Below are 19191 nucleotides of genomic sequence, written 5' to 3'. Positions count from 1 at the left end.
AAAGACTAATTCAGCCTTTCTAGCTTTCGGGGTTTGAAACCTGTCAGCTTCTTTTTTATAGAGAAACCTATCAGCTTCAGCCAGAACCACGCTTAATTTCCATCGGCTGATTCTCCCCTTATACGCAGTTTTTAGCTTGCTATTTATATTCCAAGCTATTTGGCGAGCCAGCAGCCAGTACCATATATACAATAAAATGTATTACACATTTTGTTCCAAGATCGAATATAATCTTCATATACAGACATCTTTACATGGTAAACTATCTTTTCTGTCAAAAAAAGTATAATGAGGAATCATTTCATCTGTTAATCAATGAGATAAAACAGCGCTTAAATAAACATGATTTAAACTATCTTTTCTATCAATAATTTGAGTATAATAAGGAATAATTTTCAATTTATACAAACGAACAATTACTTAGTAATCACCCATATTAATCAATGAGACAAAACAGCGCTTAAATTAACAAGTGTGTGTTAAAAGGCGATAACTCCAACAGAAAACCAATTCCCATTACAGATAGTCGGTGTAAAAAGTTGGGTGCGGCTCTATATAATACGTCTTATATCCAGCCGACAGATTCCACAAGAAATAAGAGTCCGGCCGTAAAGTTCAGTTGTCAAAGGGTAAAGATGACCTAGATAATAACGTGCTGGGTTGATCGGCTTAAAAATTGGATTAATATAGAGGGTTTATGTGTTAAATTATGTGGTGGAGAGATTCCATCTTATTTATATTCTAACTTGCCATATTAGATCTAATCTATGAAATGTTCTATTATAATACAAACTTCCGCATTGTCAGTTATATATTACGTATAGAGCTAGGACAGTTTACGTATTTCGGAACTTTGTGTCCTTGAAGTTGTGTGGGAAGTGAATCCCACTTTTGTATAGATCTGTAACAGTAATCAAAGGGCGAATTTGTTCTCCTAAAACCAGTTTTAGTTTCGAACCGGTTCTGTAAACTTTCCATTTGTTGAGTAAACCAGTTTCAAACCACATTTAAACTGAAACCGGTTCATTCATTTGTTTCTGATAAACCTAAACTAGTTTATCAAACCATTCAAACCACCACCGGTTGTGGTTTGGAAGGTTTCGTATCTGAAAACAAGATGGCGAATGTTGTCAACACACATGCAGAATGTGCTCTTGAAGTGCGCTACGTGCTCCAAACTTGCCAGCTATAGCTTGTAGTGTCATTTGACTGGACAAATAAAATATAAATTATAAATATTTAATAATTGTTTTCCCATTGGTATGACAGTTTTCCCTTGTGTTTGAAAGAAAGTCTGCTAGAACTGCATGCGTTTCCCTGTCATTGCATTGTGGAAATATGTCTTCAACATAATTTGGGATTCGGGGGATTTTTGTGCGTTCAGGAGGTATTAACGTTTCAAATACTGCTCTGAAGTTTTTTTCTCCCAAAGACACCACATTGAAAACTAGAATTTTGCATTTGTTTCTCAAGAGCAAACCAGTTTTAGTTTACAAACCGTTTTGAAAACCAGGTTTAAACCATAAACCCAAACCTAAACCAGTCAATCTCAATGTCAAGTATCTGGTAAGAATCGCGCTTGACCAGCGTTACACATTGCAACAAATTTGCCCAAAGTGTCATATTTGCTTTTTGTTACTTGAGAGACAATGTAGAATGTTTTGATTATACCAATCTTGTTTTACTGTCTGTTTTATTTTATTTTATACAATATGCATGTGAAATGTTATTTCATTATCTAGTTTTCCTAATCATGAAATCTATTAGGAACATATAGGACGAAATAATTGGGACGAAACGTCTGGATTACATCAGGCCCTCGAAAACGTTTTTCTTTCTCAGGTTTTCAAGCGTCGCACACGACATTGCTCGGAATATAAACATGGCTGTGTGTAGCGTGTAACATGTCAAGGAAAAAGTCGAAGTTGTACTAGCATTGTAAGAGGTGTAGGCATAACTCATAATGATGAGTTCAGAAAAATGCGTTTTATTTACACTGTTTATTCAGTTCAGTTAGCGTCAAACTTCTTAGTTCAATATTGAAAAAGCATTATAAATACAGGCTACCAGTGTCCTGTTTCTTGGTCTGCATGGTAACGTGATACCAAAACAGGTACCAACCAGCAGAGAGATGTTTAACATACACTAGGCGTAGTGTAAATATTTTACGGTTTTATTTTTTATTCCTATGCATAGGATATACTGTTATATTGATAGATACGCGGGGCACATTATTAGTGGAGCATGGGACGCTTCGGAGAAAACCTCAACTTCCGACCTTTGTCATCTGGGCAAACGCTGGTCAAGCGCGATTCTTACCAGATACTTGACATTGAGATTGACAGGGGCATTGAAACATGTGGGACAAACTTTTGTGATGCTCACGAGAAGGAAATACCGCTGTTCAAATATAGTGAAATACCAGACTTCTTGCAAGGAAATCCATATGTAGTCAAGGGTTATAGAGTGTTTCTGCCGTTTAGCTTGTGCTTAAAAAGGTAAAGTATTATTTTTCATATAGTAAAATATGTATTATTGTTGATTGCTATCGCTGCAGCATCAATTTGATTGAATTATCTTAACACTGCAATCAATGAAATGCAACGTCATTATTGACGGAAGGGAGTTACAATAAGAAGAAGTATTCATACAATATGCATATAAAAAATCCAAAACAATGGAAGAATTTAAAGATGAAAAACGGATTGTAACAGTCATATTTTCGAGTTGGTTATATTAACAAACTTATGCTGTTTTGCCCATATCACTTGTTTAGTTGTGACTTTCACTTTTCAGTTTATTTGTCTGGAACAATGAGACAATCAACATCTGGTCTCACCTGGTGGGTTTCATCGCATTCTTCTTCCTGATGTTTTATGACAATATTATTGTGCTACCCATACTTAAATCATCTTACACTGACCACGTTATTGTCACACTGGGGCTCTTCTGTTACCAGGTATGTATACACATGCAATAAATTGTATTTCATACTAGGCAGCAATTTTAGGTCATCTGATCTGAAAGGGACAGGATGACCTATATCTATTGTTTTGTATATGCCATAGTCCACAGTGCGTAAACTTTTCACATTTCAAACGTTTTTCTTAAGTTCCACCAGTGGAATTCAGCTCTATCCTGGCTGAAATGGTCATGACCAAGTGTTAACGTTGTCATTTTACGGGTTGGTGATCAGTAATGCAAGATGGTTGCCATGCCCACATTAGTGGGCTTCAGCTCAAACCTGCAAATGTTCTTGAAATGGTCCTGACCATGTGTTGTTATATACAGAGTTGGTCTGAAATCCAAGATGGCCACCATGGCCTTCATCTTATTCTTGAAAATCATTTTTCAAACTTCTTTTTAAGTTCCAGCCATCAGTGGGATTTAGCTCTTAACTTGCCTGAAATGATCCTGAAATGGTCCTGACCAACTGTTATTAATTTTTGCGTCAGTTGGAAATTCAAGATGGTCGCCATGACCTTAATCTTGATAAACACATTTCAAACTTCTTCTCAAGTTCCTCCATTGAAATTTACTCAAACTTTCCTGAAATGATGCTGAAGTGATCCTGGGCAAGTGCGGTTATTAGGTGCTGTGAAACAACAATCTTAAGCGATTATTGCCAAATTTTACTGGAACAAATTCATTCAAAACTCTCAGGGGAATAAAAATATTGCTTACTTGTATGATAAATCCCGATATGAGTTTAGGATTGGACCAGAAATAATTCTTCCCAAAATATGCTAACAACACATTAGACAATCTTGTCTTCTTCTGCAAGGTATTTGTTTGTGATTAAGTAATATGATTCACGCTTTTATATGTTTGAAGATATTTGTTTTAGTTGAATAAATTATAGAAAAAAACAGTTTAAATCGTACACATTGAGCTGTTTTATCCCTGAATATTCCGAACTATTTTCTGTGCAAATTATTACGCTACCTGTTTTGTGGGAGGGAAGGTAACTTGTATACACTCTAGTTGATGTGACATTGGAAAGTCACCTCAAGCTCTTGAGTTGATAAAAATGGCCCTCAGCCAATTGGAAATCAATAAGTGAAATATCTGATTGTTTGCTCAAGTCACCAGAACAGATAAGGCAGTCCAGTTCATCAGGAACAAATTTCCGAGACGAGATTCTTCTAATGAAAGTTATCACATCTCGAATCAGGAAACAGACCAGTTATTACATGGAGAAAAAAATGAGTACAATTTTATTTAAAGCTTAGGAACCAAAATAAACTGGGAGAGTAATTTAGAGGAATCTTATATATAGGGAATCACGATGTGGTGTATTTAGAAACATGACGGACATCACAGGTTAATCAATCTAAGAATTAAACTTAATAAAGAAGAAAAATAATAAAATAATAAACAAAGAAGGCAAATTCAAGTGAGGTTTAAAACCATAGTTCTTCACTATTCATCACAACTTTAACGCAACCACAGCCTTTTTAAAGTAAATAAAATTCCTTAAAATGACATAGGATAATCATCAGTAAAATATTCAGTAATGCACTTGAAAAAACAAGAAAAATGTCTTCTTATTTCATGCCATTTTATACAAATATTTATATAATATTTGCTTTTCTCCTGTATTTTAATCCCTCATGCACAGCACCTATGAGTGGCCTTGACACTTTGATTTTTTGGGTTGACTAGAAATCGAAAATGGCCATCATGGTCAACAGTACCACTATACCTGCTACTAAATTTGTAGACTTCAACAGTACAAGGGTCTTTAGAATAAGATGACCGTTAAAGACCATGGGCCTCTTGTACTGATATTTATCCAATATACTCTAGATCTACATAAGCAAATATATGTTGTCAGATGTCTAATTTTAGCCTTTTAGCATTAAACATCAGTTAATTTTGTTCATCAATTTTCAAATTATAACGCAAAGTTATAAGTGTGATATATATGTGCATAAAAAACATACAAAATCATATATATTATGCTTTTTGTCAGTTATTTGACACAATATTTTACACACTTACTGTTAACCTATTGACGTCTGAAGGTTTACTGCAATATAATAAATCATGTTATTTTTATTTCCACTAGTTTTGTATGTTGTGTTCGACGGGTTTCCACATGTTTGCATGCCATTCAGAAAGAGCGAGTAAGCGATGGCTGGCAATAGACCTGACAGGAATCTCTATAGGAGTCATCGGCTGTTATCTACCAGCTGTTCATTACGCTTTCTACTGTCTCTCGGTAAGTTTTCATGTGTTACACAGTAATATACAGCTCCAGTAAGGCAAATTCAATGTACTGGGTAATCTACAAAGTACTCACAATCTGTGCTCTCAAACTAAACAATTCACCCAGGGGGTCATCATATAGCTTGGATCTTTTTGTTTGTTATTTGAGGTTAGATGTTTATGATATTTCTGAATATGATATAAAGTTAAAAAAAATCATAAAATGGGTGCTTGGATTTCAAATGAACACAAAAAGATGAATACTTATGAACATGCTTTTGTCATAAAATATGAAGAGAGTATTGAACCATACTGTATTGACTATTTCAGATTTGGCGTGACATCTATTTATTCATCATCACCTGTTTGTCAATATCAACCTTCTTCATGATGCAGAACCCCAGATATTTCTCAAATGAGTGGAGTAATAAACGTATAATGGTGTATGTAGGACTAGGAGCCTATGGAGTTCTACCAACAATCCACTGGATATATCTAAACGGGGGCATATCAGCTGATATAGTACAGGTAGTTATGTTGCAAATTTTAAACATAGTACAGGTAAATCATATACAGATGAAAACAAGTAAAGCATAGCACAACAAAAGTATTCACTACAAGTAAAACATCTAGTACAGGTAAAACAAGAACTGTTAGACATAATACAGGTAAAACATAGTATATAGTACAGGTAAAACAAAGTACATAGTACCGGTAAAATATCGACATAGTACAGTTAAAACATAATAGTACTTAGTACCAGTAAAATATAGTACATAGTACCGGTAAAACATAATAGTACTTAGTACCGGTAAACTATAGTATATAGTACAGGAAAAACATAGTATATAGTACAGGTAAAACATAAGAGTACTTAGTACCGGTAAAATATCGACATAGTACAGTTAAAACATAAGAGTACTTAGTACCGGTAAAATATCGACATAGTACAGTTAAAACATAAGAGTACTTAGTACCGGTAAAATATAGTACATAGTACCGGTAAAACATAATAGTACTTAGTACCGGTAAACTATAGTATATAGTACAGGAAAAACATAGTATATAGTACAGGTAAAACATAGTATATAGTACAGGTAAAATATAGTACATGTACATAGTACAGGTAAAACATAATAGTACTTAGTACAGGTAAAATATAGTATATAGTACAGGAAAAACATAGTATATAGTACAGGTAAAACATAGGACATAGTACAGGTAAAACATAGTATATAGTACAGGTAAAATATAGTATATAGTACAGGTAAAACATAGTACATAGTACAGGTAAAACATAGTAAATGTATATAGTAAGGTAGCCACTGTGTACAGTTTTATCTACGTAAACCTATAGAAACAAAATATAAATGTATGTTAACTAAGTTTAGAACATCCTCACACATATTAAATATAGAAGTAGGTAGACATAATAATATTACTCGAAGAAATAGAAGCTGTAACAATTGTGATTTGGGTGACATCGAGGATGAGTTTCATTTTATTTTGATATGTCCATTATATACAGAACTGGGGGTAAAATATATAAAACAATATTACTACAAAAGACCATCTGTTTTTAAATTAATTCAACTATTATCTGTTAATAATGTAAGAGAGTTGTCAAATTTAGGAAAATATCTATACTTTGCTCACAAAAGACAAAATTGATTAGTGTGGATAATTTTATATCGTACAATTGTCATGTATATGTATGAAACACTCTCCTGTACACATATGTAATTGTTTAATGATATATATATTGTATACCTATAGGCCTTAGGGCTTTTGGTAAATAAAGAACTTCTTTTGGTAAATAAAGAACTTGAACTTGAACAGATAAAATATAGTACATAGTACAGGTAAAATATAGTATATAGTACAGGTAAATCATAGTTTATAGTACAGGTAAAATATCGTACATAGTACAGTTAAAACATAATAGTACTTAGTACAGGTAAAATATAGTATATAGTACAGGTAAAATATAGTACATAGTACAGGTAAAACATAGAATATAGTACAGGTAAAATATAGTATAAAGTACAGGTAAAACATAGAATATAGTACAGGTAAAATATAGTATAAAGTACAGGTAAAACATAGAATATAGTACAGGTAAAATATAGTACATAGTACAGGTAAAACATAGTATAGGTAAAACATAGTACATAGTGCAGATAAAACTTAGTACGGCATACAATTAAACAAACATATTTATTACCTGACTCTGTATCTAAAACATTAAAAATAATGTGATAATATCAGAATTTCATGAACATACTGTCAATGATGAAGAGATTTATCAAAAAGAGCACTAGTAGCAATTTCAATGACTACAGGTATGTGACAGTAACGTGAAAATGACCCAGAAATATGTATGTGAAGTTGAATGTAATTTTTTTTTATCTGGTGTAAATTTTAGCAGATGTTTTGACTTAACATACACACATTACTGTGCTAAATACATATACAAAATGTACCTTAAAATAGATTGTGCACTATTTTTTGTTTTGTTTTACAAAAGTTTGATGAACAAATCTTATCACTTTTTGAGACATTCTTGTCTATAAAGTAGAAGTCTAATGTATTATCTTCTGTCTCATAACAGCTTTTAATTTACTTTCAGTTATTCGTGCCAAAGATAGTAGTAATGTATAGCCTTGGAGTGATGGCATTAGGGTTTTATCTCACCAAATTCCCAGAACGCTTTGTTCCCGGTAAGTAATGGAATCTCTGCCTAAAAAATAAAACTGAAAACTTCTATCATTGTCCTTAAATAATCTTTGTATAAAGATACAGGTTAGATCACCTGGTGGTAATCTCTGGTGATTGTATAAAAATACAGGTTAGATCACCTGGTGGTAATCTCTGGTGATTGTATAAAGATACAGGTTAGATCACCTGGTGGTAATCTCTGGTGATTGTATAAAGATACAGGTACTAGATCACCTGGTAGTAATCTCTGGTGATTGTATAAAAATACAGGTTAGATCACCTGGTGGTAATCTCTGGTGATTGTATAAAAATACAGGTTAGATTACCTGGTAGTAATCTCTGGTGATAAAATATCCCAGTGGTAATATTATAAACCATTATCACATATCATAACACTAGCCCCAGTCTCCAGAGTGGTAATATTATAAACCATTATCACATATCATAACACTAACCCCAGTCTACAGAGTGGTAATATTATAAACCATTATTACATATTATAACATTAATCCCAGTCTCCAGAGTGGTAATATTATAAACCATCATCACATATTATAACATTATTATAAACCATTATCACATATTATAACACTAATCCCAGTCTCCAGAGTGGTAATATTATAAACCATTATCACATATTATAACATTATTATAAACCATTATCACATATTATAACACTAATCCCAGTCTCCAGAGTGGTAATATTATAAACCATTATCACATATCATAACATTATTATAAACCATTATTACATATTATAACACTAATCCCAGTCTCCAGAGTGGTAATATTATAAACCATTATCACATATTATAACATTAATCCCAGTCTCCAGAGTGGTAATATTATAAACCATTATCACATATCATAACACTAATCAGGGGTCGACATTAACTTTTTTCTGCACTTGTCCCTTTGGACAAGTGATAAGATAAATTCACTTGTCCGAATGAAATAATCACTTGTCCTACATGTGTTTCTACTTTCTATCTGTTATGTGTGAACAGCGAGATGATTTATTATAAAGTAGAGGTAAGCACTGCAAGCCATAATTTCGACTCATAATAATTACTAACAACAATAAAACAGCAAGAAAGTATTATTACAAGTTATTAAAAGTTTTACCAAACCATCCTTTTTTTTACCTAAAAGCAGATGAATGAAGTACTCTAAAATAATTAACTTTCACGGAGAACCGTTCGACTAAATTATAAACAAACTTACTACTGTGAAAACATTAAAACATGTCACCGTTTTCTAGGGCACGGAAGTCTGCTTACTTCCGTTCGATGGTTAACACAATTTAAAGGAGTTTTTACTCATTTTACAGTGAGTATTGAATCAGTTTTGACTTCAGAATATAACATAAATAAAACACAATGACAGATTTGTTACTTGTCCCGTCGGACAAGTACTTTAATGATTTCACTTGTCCGACATCAATTTCGTCTGGTACCGGACAATCGGACAAGCGTTAATGTCGACCCCTGACACTAATCCCCGTCTCCAGAGTGGTAATATTATAAACCATTATCACATATCATAACACTAATCCTAGTCTCTAGAGTGGTAATATTATAAACCATTATCACATATCATAACACTAATCCCAGTCTCTAGAGTGGTAATATTATAAACCATTATCACATATTATAACATTATTATAAACCATTATCACATATTATAACACTAATCCCCGTCTCCAGAGTGGTAATATTATAAACCAATACCACATATCATAACAGTAATCCCCGTCTCCAGAGTGGTAATATTATAAACCATTATCACATATCATAACATTAATCCCAGTCTCCATAGTGGTAATATTATAAACCATTATCACATATCATAACATTATCATAAACCATTACCACATATTATAACGTTAATCCCAGTCTCCAGAGTGGTAATATTATAAACCATTATCACATATTATAACACTAACCCCAGTCTACAGAGTGGTAATATTATAAACCATTATCACATATCATAACATTATTATAAACCATTACCACATATTATAACATTAATCCCAGTCTCCATAGTGGTAATATTATAAACCATTATCACATATCATAACATTAATCCCAGTCTCCAGAGTGGTAAATATTATAAACCATTATCACATATCATAACACTAATCCCAGTCTCCAGAGTGGTAATATTATAAACCATTATCACATATCATAACATTATTATAAACCATTATCACATATCATAACACTAACCCCAGTCTCTAGAGTGGTAATATTATAAACAATTATCACATATTATAACATTAATCCCAGTCTCCAGAGTGGTAATATTATAAACCATTATCACATATCATAACATTAATCCCAGTCTACAGAGTGGTAATATTATAAACCATTATCACATATCATAACATTAATCCCAGTCTACAGAGTGGTAATATTATAAACCATTATCACATATCATAACACTAATCCCCGTCTCCAGGGTGGTAATATTATAAACCATTATCACATATTATAACACTAATCCCCGTCTCTAGAGTGGTAATATTATAAACCATTATCACATATCATAACATTAATCCCAGTCTACAGAGTGGTAATATTATAAACCAATACCACATATCATAACATTATTATAAACCATTATCACATATTATAACATTAATCCCAGTCTCCAGAGTGGTAATATTATAAACCATTATCACATATCATAACATTATTATAAACCATTATCACATATCATAACACTAATCCCCGTCTCTAGAGTGGTAATATTATAAACCATTATCACATATCATAACACTAACCCCAGTCTTTAGAGTGGTAATATTATAAACCATTATCACATATTATAACATTATTATAAACCATTATCACATATCATAACATTATTATAAACCATTATCACATATCATAACACTAACCCCAGTCTCCAGAGTGGTAATATTATAAACCATTATCACATATCATAACACTAATCCCAGTCTCTAGAGTGGTAATATTATAAACCATTATCACATATTATAACATTATTATAAACCATTATCACATATCATAACATTAATCCCAGTCTCCAGAGTGGTAATATTATAAACCATTATCACATATTATAACATTATTATAAACCATTATCACATATCATAACATTAATCCCAGTCTCCAGAGTGGTAATATTATAAACCATTATCACATATCATAACACTAATCCCAGTCTCTAGAGTGGTAATATTATAAACCATTATCACATATTATAACATTATTATAAACCATTATCACATATCATAACATTAATCCCAGTCTCCAGAGTGGTAATATTATAAACCATTATCACATATTATAACATTATTATAAACCATTATCACATATCATAACACTAATCCCAGTCTCCAGAGTGGTAATATTATAAACCATTATCACATATCATAACACTAACCCCAGTCTCTAGAGTGGTAATATTATAAACCATTATCACATATTATAACATTATTATAAACCATTATCACATATCATAACACTAATCCCAGTCTCCAGAGTGGTAATATTATAAACCATTATCACATATTATAACATTATTATAAACCATTATCACATATCATAACATTATTATAAACCATTATCACATATCATAACACTAATCCCCGTCTCCAGAGTGGTAATATTATAAACCATTATCACATATCATAACACTAATCCCAGTCTCTAGAGTGGTAATATTATAAACCATTATCACATATTATAACATTATTATAAACCATTATCACATATTATAACATTAATCCCAGTCTACAGAGTGGTAATATTATAAACCATTATCACATATTATAACATTATTATAAACCATTATCACATATCATAACATTAATCCCAGTCTCCATAGTGGTAATATTATAAACCATTATCACATATCATAACACTAATCCCCGTCTCCAGAGTGGTAATATTATAAACCATTATTACATATTATAACATTAATCCCAGTCTCCAGAGTGGTAATATTATAAACCATTATCACATATTATAACATTAATCCCTGTCTCTAGAGTGGTAATATTATAAACCATTATCACATATCATAACACTAACCCCAGTCTCTAGAGTGGTAATATTATAAACAATTATCACATATTATAACATTAATCCCAGTCTCCAGAGTGGTAATATTATAAACCATTATCACATATCATAACACTAATCCCAGTCTACAGAGTGGTAATATTATAAACCAATACCACATATTATAACATTAATCCCAGTCTCCAGAGTGGTAATATTATAAACCATTATCACATATCATAACATTAATCCCAGTCTACAGAGTGGTAATATTATAAACCATTATCACATATTATAACATTAATCCCAGTCTCCAGAGTGGTAATATTATAAACCATTATCACATATCATAACATTATTATAAACCATTATCACATATTATAACACTAATCCCAGTCTCCAGAGTGGTAATATTATAAACCATTATCACATATCATAACATTAATCCCAGTCTCCAGAGTGGTAATATTATAAACCATTATCACATATCTTAATCGGCTTGTTGTCCAGTGAATTCAGTCATGTAATATTTTTGTAAGTGTCTGTAGTGTTAATATTCCCTGGAGCGTTTTCATTGGTTGTACCAGTCAGAATTTGATTGTGATGGCATAATAATATGGCCAATGACGTTCCAGTCATTGAAAATGGCTCAATAAAATGGCTGTCTTTGATTGATTTTGTCCTCCACATTTTGACTTCAAGACTTGTTAAAATACATTTTGTTTAGTTATGTGATATAAATTGTGTGGACAAACAAGTTCCCCAGTCATTCTCTGTTTGTTTTTAATGACATTCATTGAGTCACAACATTATGAAACAGTGTTGTAGGGATTTACCTGTAGTGTTCATTGAGATTTAAGGTTTTGCAGTCAAATCCCTCATTCATTTTCGAATAAAATTATTTGATTTATTAGAAGAAAAAAAGTCCTAGCTATACCCAGTCAACTATGGTTTTATTTTCCATTGCAGGTCTGTTTGACTTTGTAGGCTCTAGCCACCAGTGGTGGCATGTTATAGTGGTTGCAGCCTTCACCTTTTGGCACTATGCTGGACAGGATTTATTGTTGTATCGAATCAACCACCCATGTCACTAAGGAAGGATAAATGAATGTCGAATCAACCACCTATGTCCTAAGGACAGGATATATTGCTGTATCGAATCGACCATCCATGTCCTCAGGACAGGATATATTGCTGTATCGAATCGGCCATCCATGTCCTAAGGACAGGATTTATTGTTGTATCGAATCAACCACCCATGTCAATAAGGAAGGATAAATGAATGTCGAATCAACCACCTATGTCCTAAGGACAGGATATATTGCTGTATCGAATCGACCATCCATGTCCTCAGGACAGGATATATTGCTGTATCGAATCGGCCATCCATGTCCTAAGGACAGGATATATTGCTGTATTGAATCGACCATCCATGTCCTAAGGACAGGATATATTGCTGTATTGAATCGACCATCCATGTCCTCAGAACAGGATATATTGCTGTATCGAATCGACCATCCATGTCCTAAGGACCGGATAAATGATTATAATGAATCTGCCACCCTGTCCTGTGTTACAAAGGACAGAATATGGTTACAGGAAAAGAGGATCTCTGTGAACAGTTATGGTGGTAGAATTGGGTACAATGAAGGCATTTAACTACTGGATGTAAGAAATACAAAGTGTGAGCTGTCCTGCTAGTTTTCAGTGATGTTATCATGGGTGACGATTGAATCATGAGAGAAAAATGCTGCAAAGAGTGTGACATCAAGTTGACTCTTTTGAGAGGACTATTTATTTATTTTGTACATTTTAAACAATATGAGAGAACAGGTACTAAGTTATTTTTAGGATTTACATTCATTGAATTATTACATTTTATTATCAGTACTCTGGACCATGTTTATAGCATTTAAAGTATTTTGCATAATGATTTCGATATTTGAAAGTTTAAGTATTTCTTTGTACTTAAAATTAATTGTTATTAGATTTTGTACTTCAATAGATTCATGGGATTTTTTTTTCAAAATCTTTATTCATCGTGCCAATTATCGTAATTATGAATTTATAAAAATGAGACAATGCAAGTATAAATAGGCATTAACTTATAATTTGTACTTGTTATAGGTGTATGATATAATAATAAGGGGTCTATATAGATATCCTTACCTACTAGATCAGGTTTATGATATAATAAGGGGTCTATATAGATATCCTTACCTACTAGATCAGGTTTATGACATAATAAGGGGTCTATATAGATATCACTACTAGATCAAGTGTAATAAGAGATTTGTTCATTGATGTCCTCAACAACTTCCAACACAACACCCAAATTATATGATATAAGACTCAGGAAAATATTCTTCCATTACTATCTTCTATCAAACAGGAGCATCCATGTCATTTCAAAGGCAAACTAGTTTCTTTTTGTGTATTCCATTAGTTTTATTACATTTTGATCACAATTTAGTCACAGTCTTGAAATGCCTTTTGTTAATTTATGTCCCAAGTAGATGATCGATAGTGTTTGACAGATATTATTTATACTATGTACATGTGTATTCTGTGATCTTGTTGACACATACATTCCTGCTTTGTCCATTATATAATTGACCTGTTTATCCTATGTAAGATCTACCAAATTGTCCGGGTTATTGTTTTACTTCAGCTGATTGATAAATGTAGCATGATCAGTTGTTTGTACTAGAACACTGGAATCAGTGAGGAGGCCAACATCTGACAAATTTTATATGCAAAGTTTGTTCATTTATATACATGTATACCATATTCGACCTAATAAATGTACCTGCCCTTATAACTGCACTATTTTTTCATGGAAAAAAGGTTGGGTGCACTATAATTAAAACATAAAAATGTTTCCTACATCACTGATCTGCTAATATAAGCTTCAATTTAACCAAAGTTTTCACTACATAAAGCTGTCTAAAAGAATTGTTTTTTTCACCCAGATTTCACATGGAAATTAAACTTTTCCCTGTACATAGTTTTATTTGGCGCACTCATTTTGAGTTTTTGTAAGTACACAATGCGTTTATTAGGTAGAATACAGTATGCTTTATGGTTCCAATAACACCACCCCGGTTCCCATTTTGGGGACATAACCAAGATTTGAAATAGTTTTTTCATGATGGGTGTCTTTGACAAAGCAAAAAGAAACTTGGGCTTCCAAATGACTTGGCCTTATTCATGGGTCTCCATCAAGGACATGAACATCTATATTTTGTTCTTATTTTGCCCTTGATTTATGAATTTTGAGGAAGAATTATAGTTTCTTTTGTTTTTGTTATATTGTTTTGATTTTAAAATACTACCCAGTTATTAAATTTGATTTTTTACTTTTTAACTCTCTGGTCCTTTGGGACTCAAAATAGAAATTTACAGGGAACATTATTAGGTGATGAGGATTCTAGATTGTAGAAATTGTCAAGGTAATTTCAAGGACAGGGTAAGGAACATTGAAATGATAAAGACACAATAAACCTGTACATATAGTACATATCTCAAATTTTTTCATGTCAAATGACCTTGAATGGCCTGAGACCTGTTGTTGTTAAGGTACATTGTATATGTACTTCTGAACAGTTTATCATTGTCAACTCAATTTGCTTTGAAGCATACTGTAAATCACTTATATTTCGCGTGGGATTTATTTTCGCGTTAATTCGCGAGGAGAGTACAACGCGAATTCAAATCCCTCGCGAATATTTATATAAGAATGACAAGAATAAATGGCGTCCATTTTGAATCTACCGTAATATTTAGTTGGTGAACAGACATCGCCGTTAAAGTAATAATAAAATGATAAATGATATACTTATATCAGATTGTAATTTTATATCACAAAACACTACATATGAACGGGCATGGAAGCTTTATTTACATTGAAAACAACTCACTGCACTCTCCACAGGGAAATATCGCCGACCTGTTAACGTCATCCGCGAATTTAAAGTCATTTTGAGATCAGAATTCGCGAAATTATGTATTCGCGAATAAGTCGCATGAGATGAGTTCGCGAAATTAAGTACTCGCGAAATATAAATGATTTACAGTATGTGGAAACGTATAGAATTAAACATTTTATATAGGAAGGATGTTGTTCCCCTTGGTGCCAAGAAGTGGAGAAGTATAAAGTTGGGGAAATGCTATACATGATAGAGGGTCTTTGGATTTCATTATACAACAGAAAAAATATTTTCCATCATAGAAAGTCATCATGTTAATCTTTTTATGATATCATATGAAGGTTTCTTATTCAACATAAGATTGAACAAATGACATATACATTTTGTTTTTCTGTATTTAACAATTCAATTTATAATTCCAATAATTTGTTATTACTATTGTAATCTGTATAAATATACTATATGTGTACTGTTCAATATTGTATCTGACATCTAGTCATATGGTGTACAATTACTTACTATAACTGGCATTGTGATGTTATTAACGGTTGGCTACTTAAAAAAGAGGCATATAAAAACAGGGAACTGAATTCTGTACAGTTTTACTGATTTTGTCAAAGTTTTTGACACTATTGTCTTTTTAATGTCTTTATTACCATTTTACAAATACAATTTTTAACCTTTATAGATGTTGTCTTTTTTTTAAAAGCACGAGACTTGTGTTAATTCTATTTAATTTCTGAATATGGAAGGATGAATATATAAACATTTCTGAATGATACAAGAACTGGTTCTGAAGTGTTTTCTGTCAATGCTGAATATGGCACAAAGATAAATTTGAATAATTTGAGAGGAAAAGACATTAATATTTTCTGATTTACATATTCTGTGGGCAGTTTTTAATATTGACATACAATGTATTAGTCATAAGAAAGATTAATGTATTCTCTACCTTTTCATTCTTTCCCCTCTTCCTCTAAGTTGCTAACATGGGGAACCTACATATGAAGTCTTAAGAGAACAAATTCAGAAAGAACTTTCTGAAATGTATAATAACAACTTTCAGCTGTCAAAATCGAAGATGAATGCCTATTGGCCATTTTGTTTGCCATTCAGACTAAAACCTGAATGGGCACAACTAGGGACCAAGAGAAACCTACTGGTGAAGTGGGAGAAATATCCTTGAGTACTTTTAAAGAAATTGCAAAAACATGGCTTCTGTTTACGGATGGACCACGGACATAGAACAATTTGAATCAATCAATTATTAGCTCACCATCATAAGAAGAAATGGCATATGAAGGTCCATGCATATTATATATAGCATAGAATTAAAAGGTATTGATATTCTTGAGTCATTTATAGTGGTAGACATAGAAACAGGTTAATCAAACAGGGACACACGTCGTAGCTTGTGATCCGAGTTGTATTTGAACATTGATCCTTGGTCACTGTAGTTATTTGGGGATCACTTCCTTTGATCTGATTTAAACAAATTTTATTTGCAAAAATACAAATGGAATTAGACAAAAGTTGAAAAACTTTTGATCTGTCAAATCTTAAGACATAAATGATGAATTATACATTCGGCCGCAAATTATTGAAAGACTGAGGATGAAAAGGTCAAAACTTGCCTATAAGATAAAGTTTACCAAATATATATCATGTTATGACCGTACCCGTATGTCTGAATAAAGTGTTGTTATGACCGTACCCGTATGTCTATATAAAGTGTATGTTCAAACGCATACCTATAAATGCAAACTGATAAATTGCTGACACAATATATTTTACATTAACTAAATGAGGTTCATTTTATAACATGGGGAATATAAGTGATGTATATGTTCATATCATTCAATAACAGAAATAATGAACATATTGGTTTAAATAGAGGTTACACAACGAGTGGTTGTTGGATATGGAATTTATTTCACACGAGTAAGTTATTTTTTTAAAGTTACAAAAGACCGGAGCTTTAGCGAGTGTTTTTTGCAACTTTTAAAAAATAACTTACTCGTGTGAAATAAATTCCATATCCAACAATTTCGAGTCGTGTGACCTGTTTCTACCACAATAATATCGGCTTGAATCAAAGGGAAACATGGCCAAGTATAATTTCGCGTATGCAAATAAAGTGTACTGGTGATGTCCGGGACCCGGTGATGTGACGTCATTAGATTATTGATGACGTCAATAACAATTGCCGCTTGGGTCAAAGTTCACCGTGTTAGCCAATCAAAATGCGAACAGAGTTTATACCATGTGTGGTATAAACAGATTGTTAATCAACAGCTGTAATGATTAACTGATGGTCTGAGAGTTGAATAACACAGGGTATTGTGGTAGAAATTATGATAACTAGTTGACACTGTAGATGGCAGACCACTTGACACATCCTGAAACTCTCTACACATTCTTTCTTCGGGTATGTACCACACCACCATTGCTGTTTCCGAGCTTTGGGCTCCCTGCCGTGTCATCAGAGTACCACAATGCTGAGTAGGAATGGGCATGTATCACTTACCTGACTGGATTTGATAAAACATCAAAACATGTTCACATGTTGGTGTCAAAATGCTATACATGGTTATGAGGAAGGGATCTCAACTGCTTCAAAGATAAAACCAAGAAATGAAGTCCAGACTCCCTAGGGGCCCCAAGACCCGAGGGATTGTTTTCAGAACATGATATTTGTGTTAAAGAAACTTAGCCTCTTGGGGTGGGGAAAGACCCCTGGGCCTATTTTTACATTAGGATTGTGTTTATCTCTTTATGTTCAGGGTCAGGATCTCAGCATTTCATAGATACAACAAAGGAACTAATTATAAATCCTTAGGGGTGGGGAAAGACCCGAGGGTCCTATTTTTATAACAGGGTTGTGTTAACCTGTTGATTCCCAGAAATGCTATATATGGTTAAAGGGTGGGGATTTAAACTTTTTCAAAGATACAGCAACCAAGTCCCTATGAGTGATGTACATTGCTTAGTTTCAGAGAAAAAGTCTTTTATATTAATTTAGCCAAATTGACCCCTTTTGGCCCTGCCTCTCAGCCCCGCCTTCTGTACAATTTTGAATCCCCAGCCTATAACGATGCTACAAGTCAAATTTTGTTCCCATTCCCATCAGTGGTTATGAAGGAGTCGGATGCCGGATGCCATATTATGGCATAAGCTCACTTTGGTCCTATGGGCCAGGTGAGCTTAATATAAATTATTTGCTAAATATAAGTTATTATGTTCCAAGACATATCTAGAAACATCAAATAATGGACATTCTAACAAATAATGTTCTACATTTG

General features: G+C 32.7%; 1 protein-coding gene across 3 annotated transcripts; it reads left to right on the top strand.

Annotated features, from left to right (window-relative positions):
* The first annotated feature begins 1841 nt into the window (after positions 1-1841).
* Positions 1842-15599, top strand: LOC117325500 (progestin and adipoQ receptor family member 3-like). Of its 3 annotated transcripts, XR_004532277.1 has the most exons (8): positions 1842-2498; positions 2797-2959; positions 5072-5224; positions 5542-5739; positions 7841-7931; positions 12930-13010; positions 13185-14087; positions 14142-15599. XR_004532277.1 is itself a non-coding variant. In XM_033881774.1 (7 exons), the coding sequence occupies exons 1-7, from the start codon at positions 2245-2247 to the stop codon at positions 13226-13228; spliced, it is 984 nt and encodes a 327-aa protein (XP_033737665.1). In that variant the 5' UTR covers positions 1842-2244; the 3' UTR covers positions 13229-15599. The 3 variants fall into 3 exon arrangements, 2 of the variants coding, with proteins under 2 accessions (XP_033737665.1, XP_033737655.1); XM_033881774.1 differs by having other exon boundaries at positions 13185-15599; XM_033881764.1 differs by lacking the exon at positions 14142-15599 and having other exon boundaries at positions 1844-2498; positions 12930-13186.
* Positions 15600-19191: the final 3592 nt, after the last annotated feature.

This window comes from Pecten maximus, chromosome 1 (assembly GCF_902652985.1).
Source record: "Pecten maximus chromosome 1, xPecMax1.1, whole genome shotgun sequence".
Taxonomy (NCBI): domain Eukaryota; kingdom Metazoa; phylum Mollusca; class Bivalvia; order Pectinida; family Pectinidae; genus Pecten; species Pecten maximus.
This window is presented reverse-complemented; position numbering and strand designations above follow the sequence as displayed.

What these genes read in the sequence shown, in the direction of transcription:
- LOC117325500 (XM_033881774.1), top strand. Translation starts at nt 2,245, where the DNA reads ATGGGACGCTTCGGAGAAAACCTCAACTTCCGACCTTTGTCATCTGGG. An exon ending in TGGGGCTCTTCTGTTACCAG is followed by an intron (nt 2,960 to 5,071) that starts GTATGTATACAC and finishes TATTTCCACTAG; the next exon opens with TTTTGTATGTTGTGTTCGAC. An exon ending in CACCTTTTGGCACTATGCTG is followed by an intron (nt 13,011 to 13,184) that starts GACAGGATTTAT and finishes CCATGTCCTAAG; the next exon opens with GACAGGATTTATTGTTGTAT.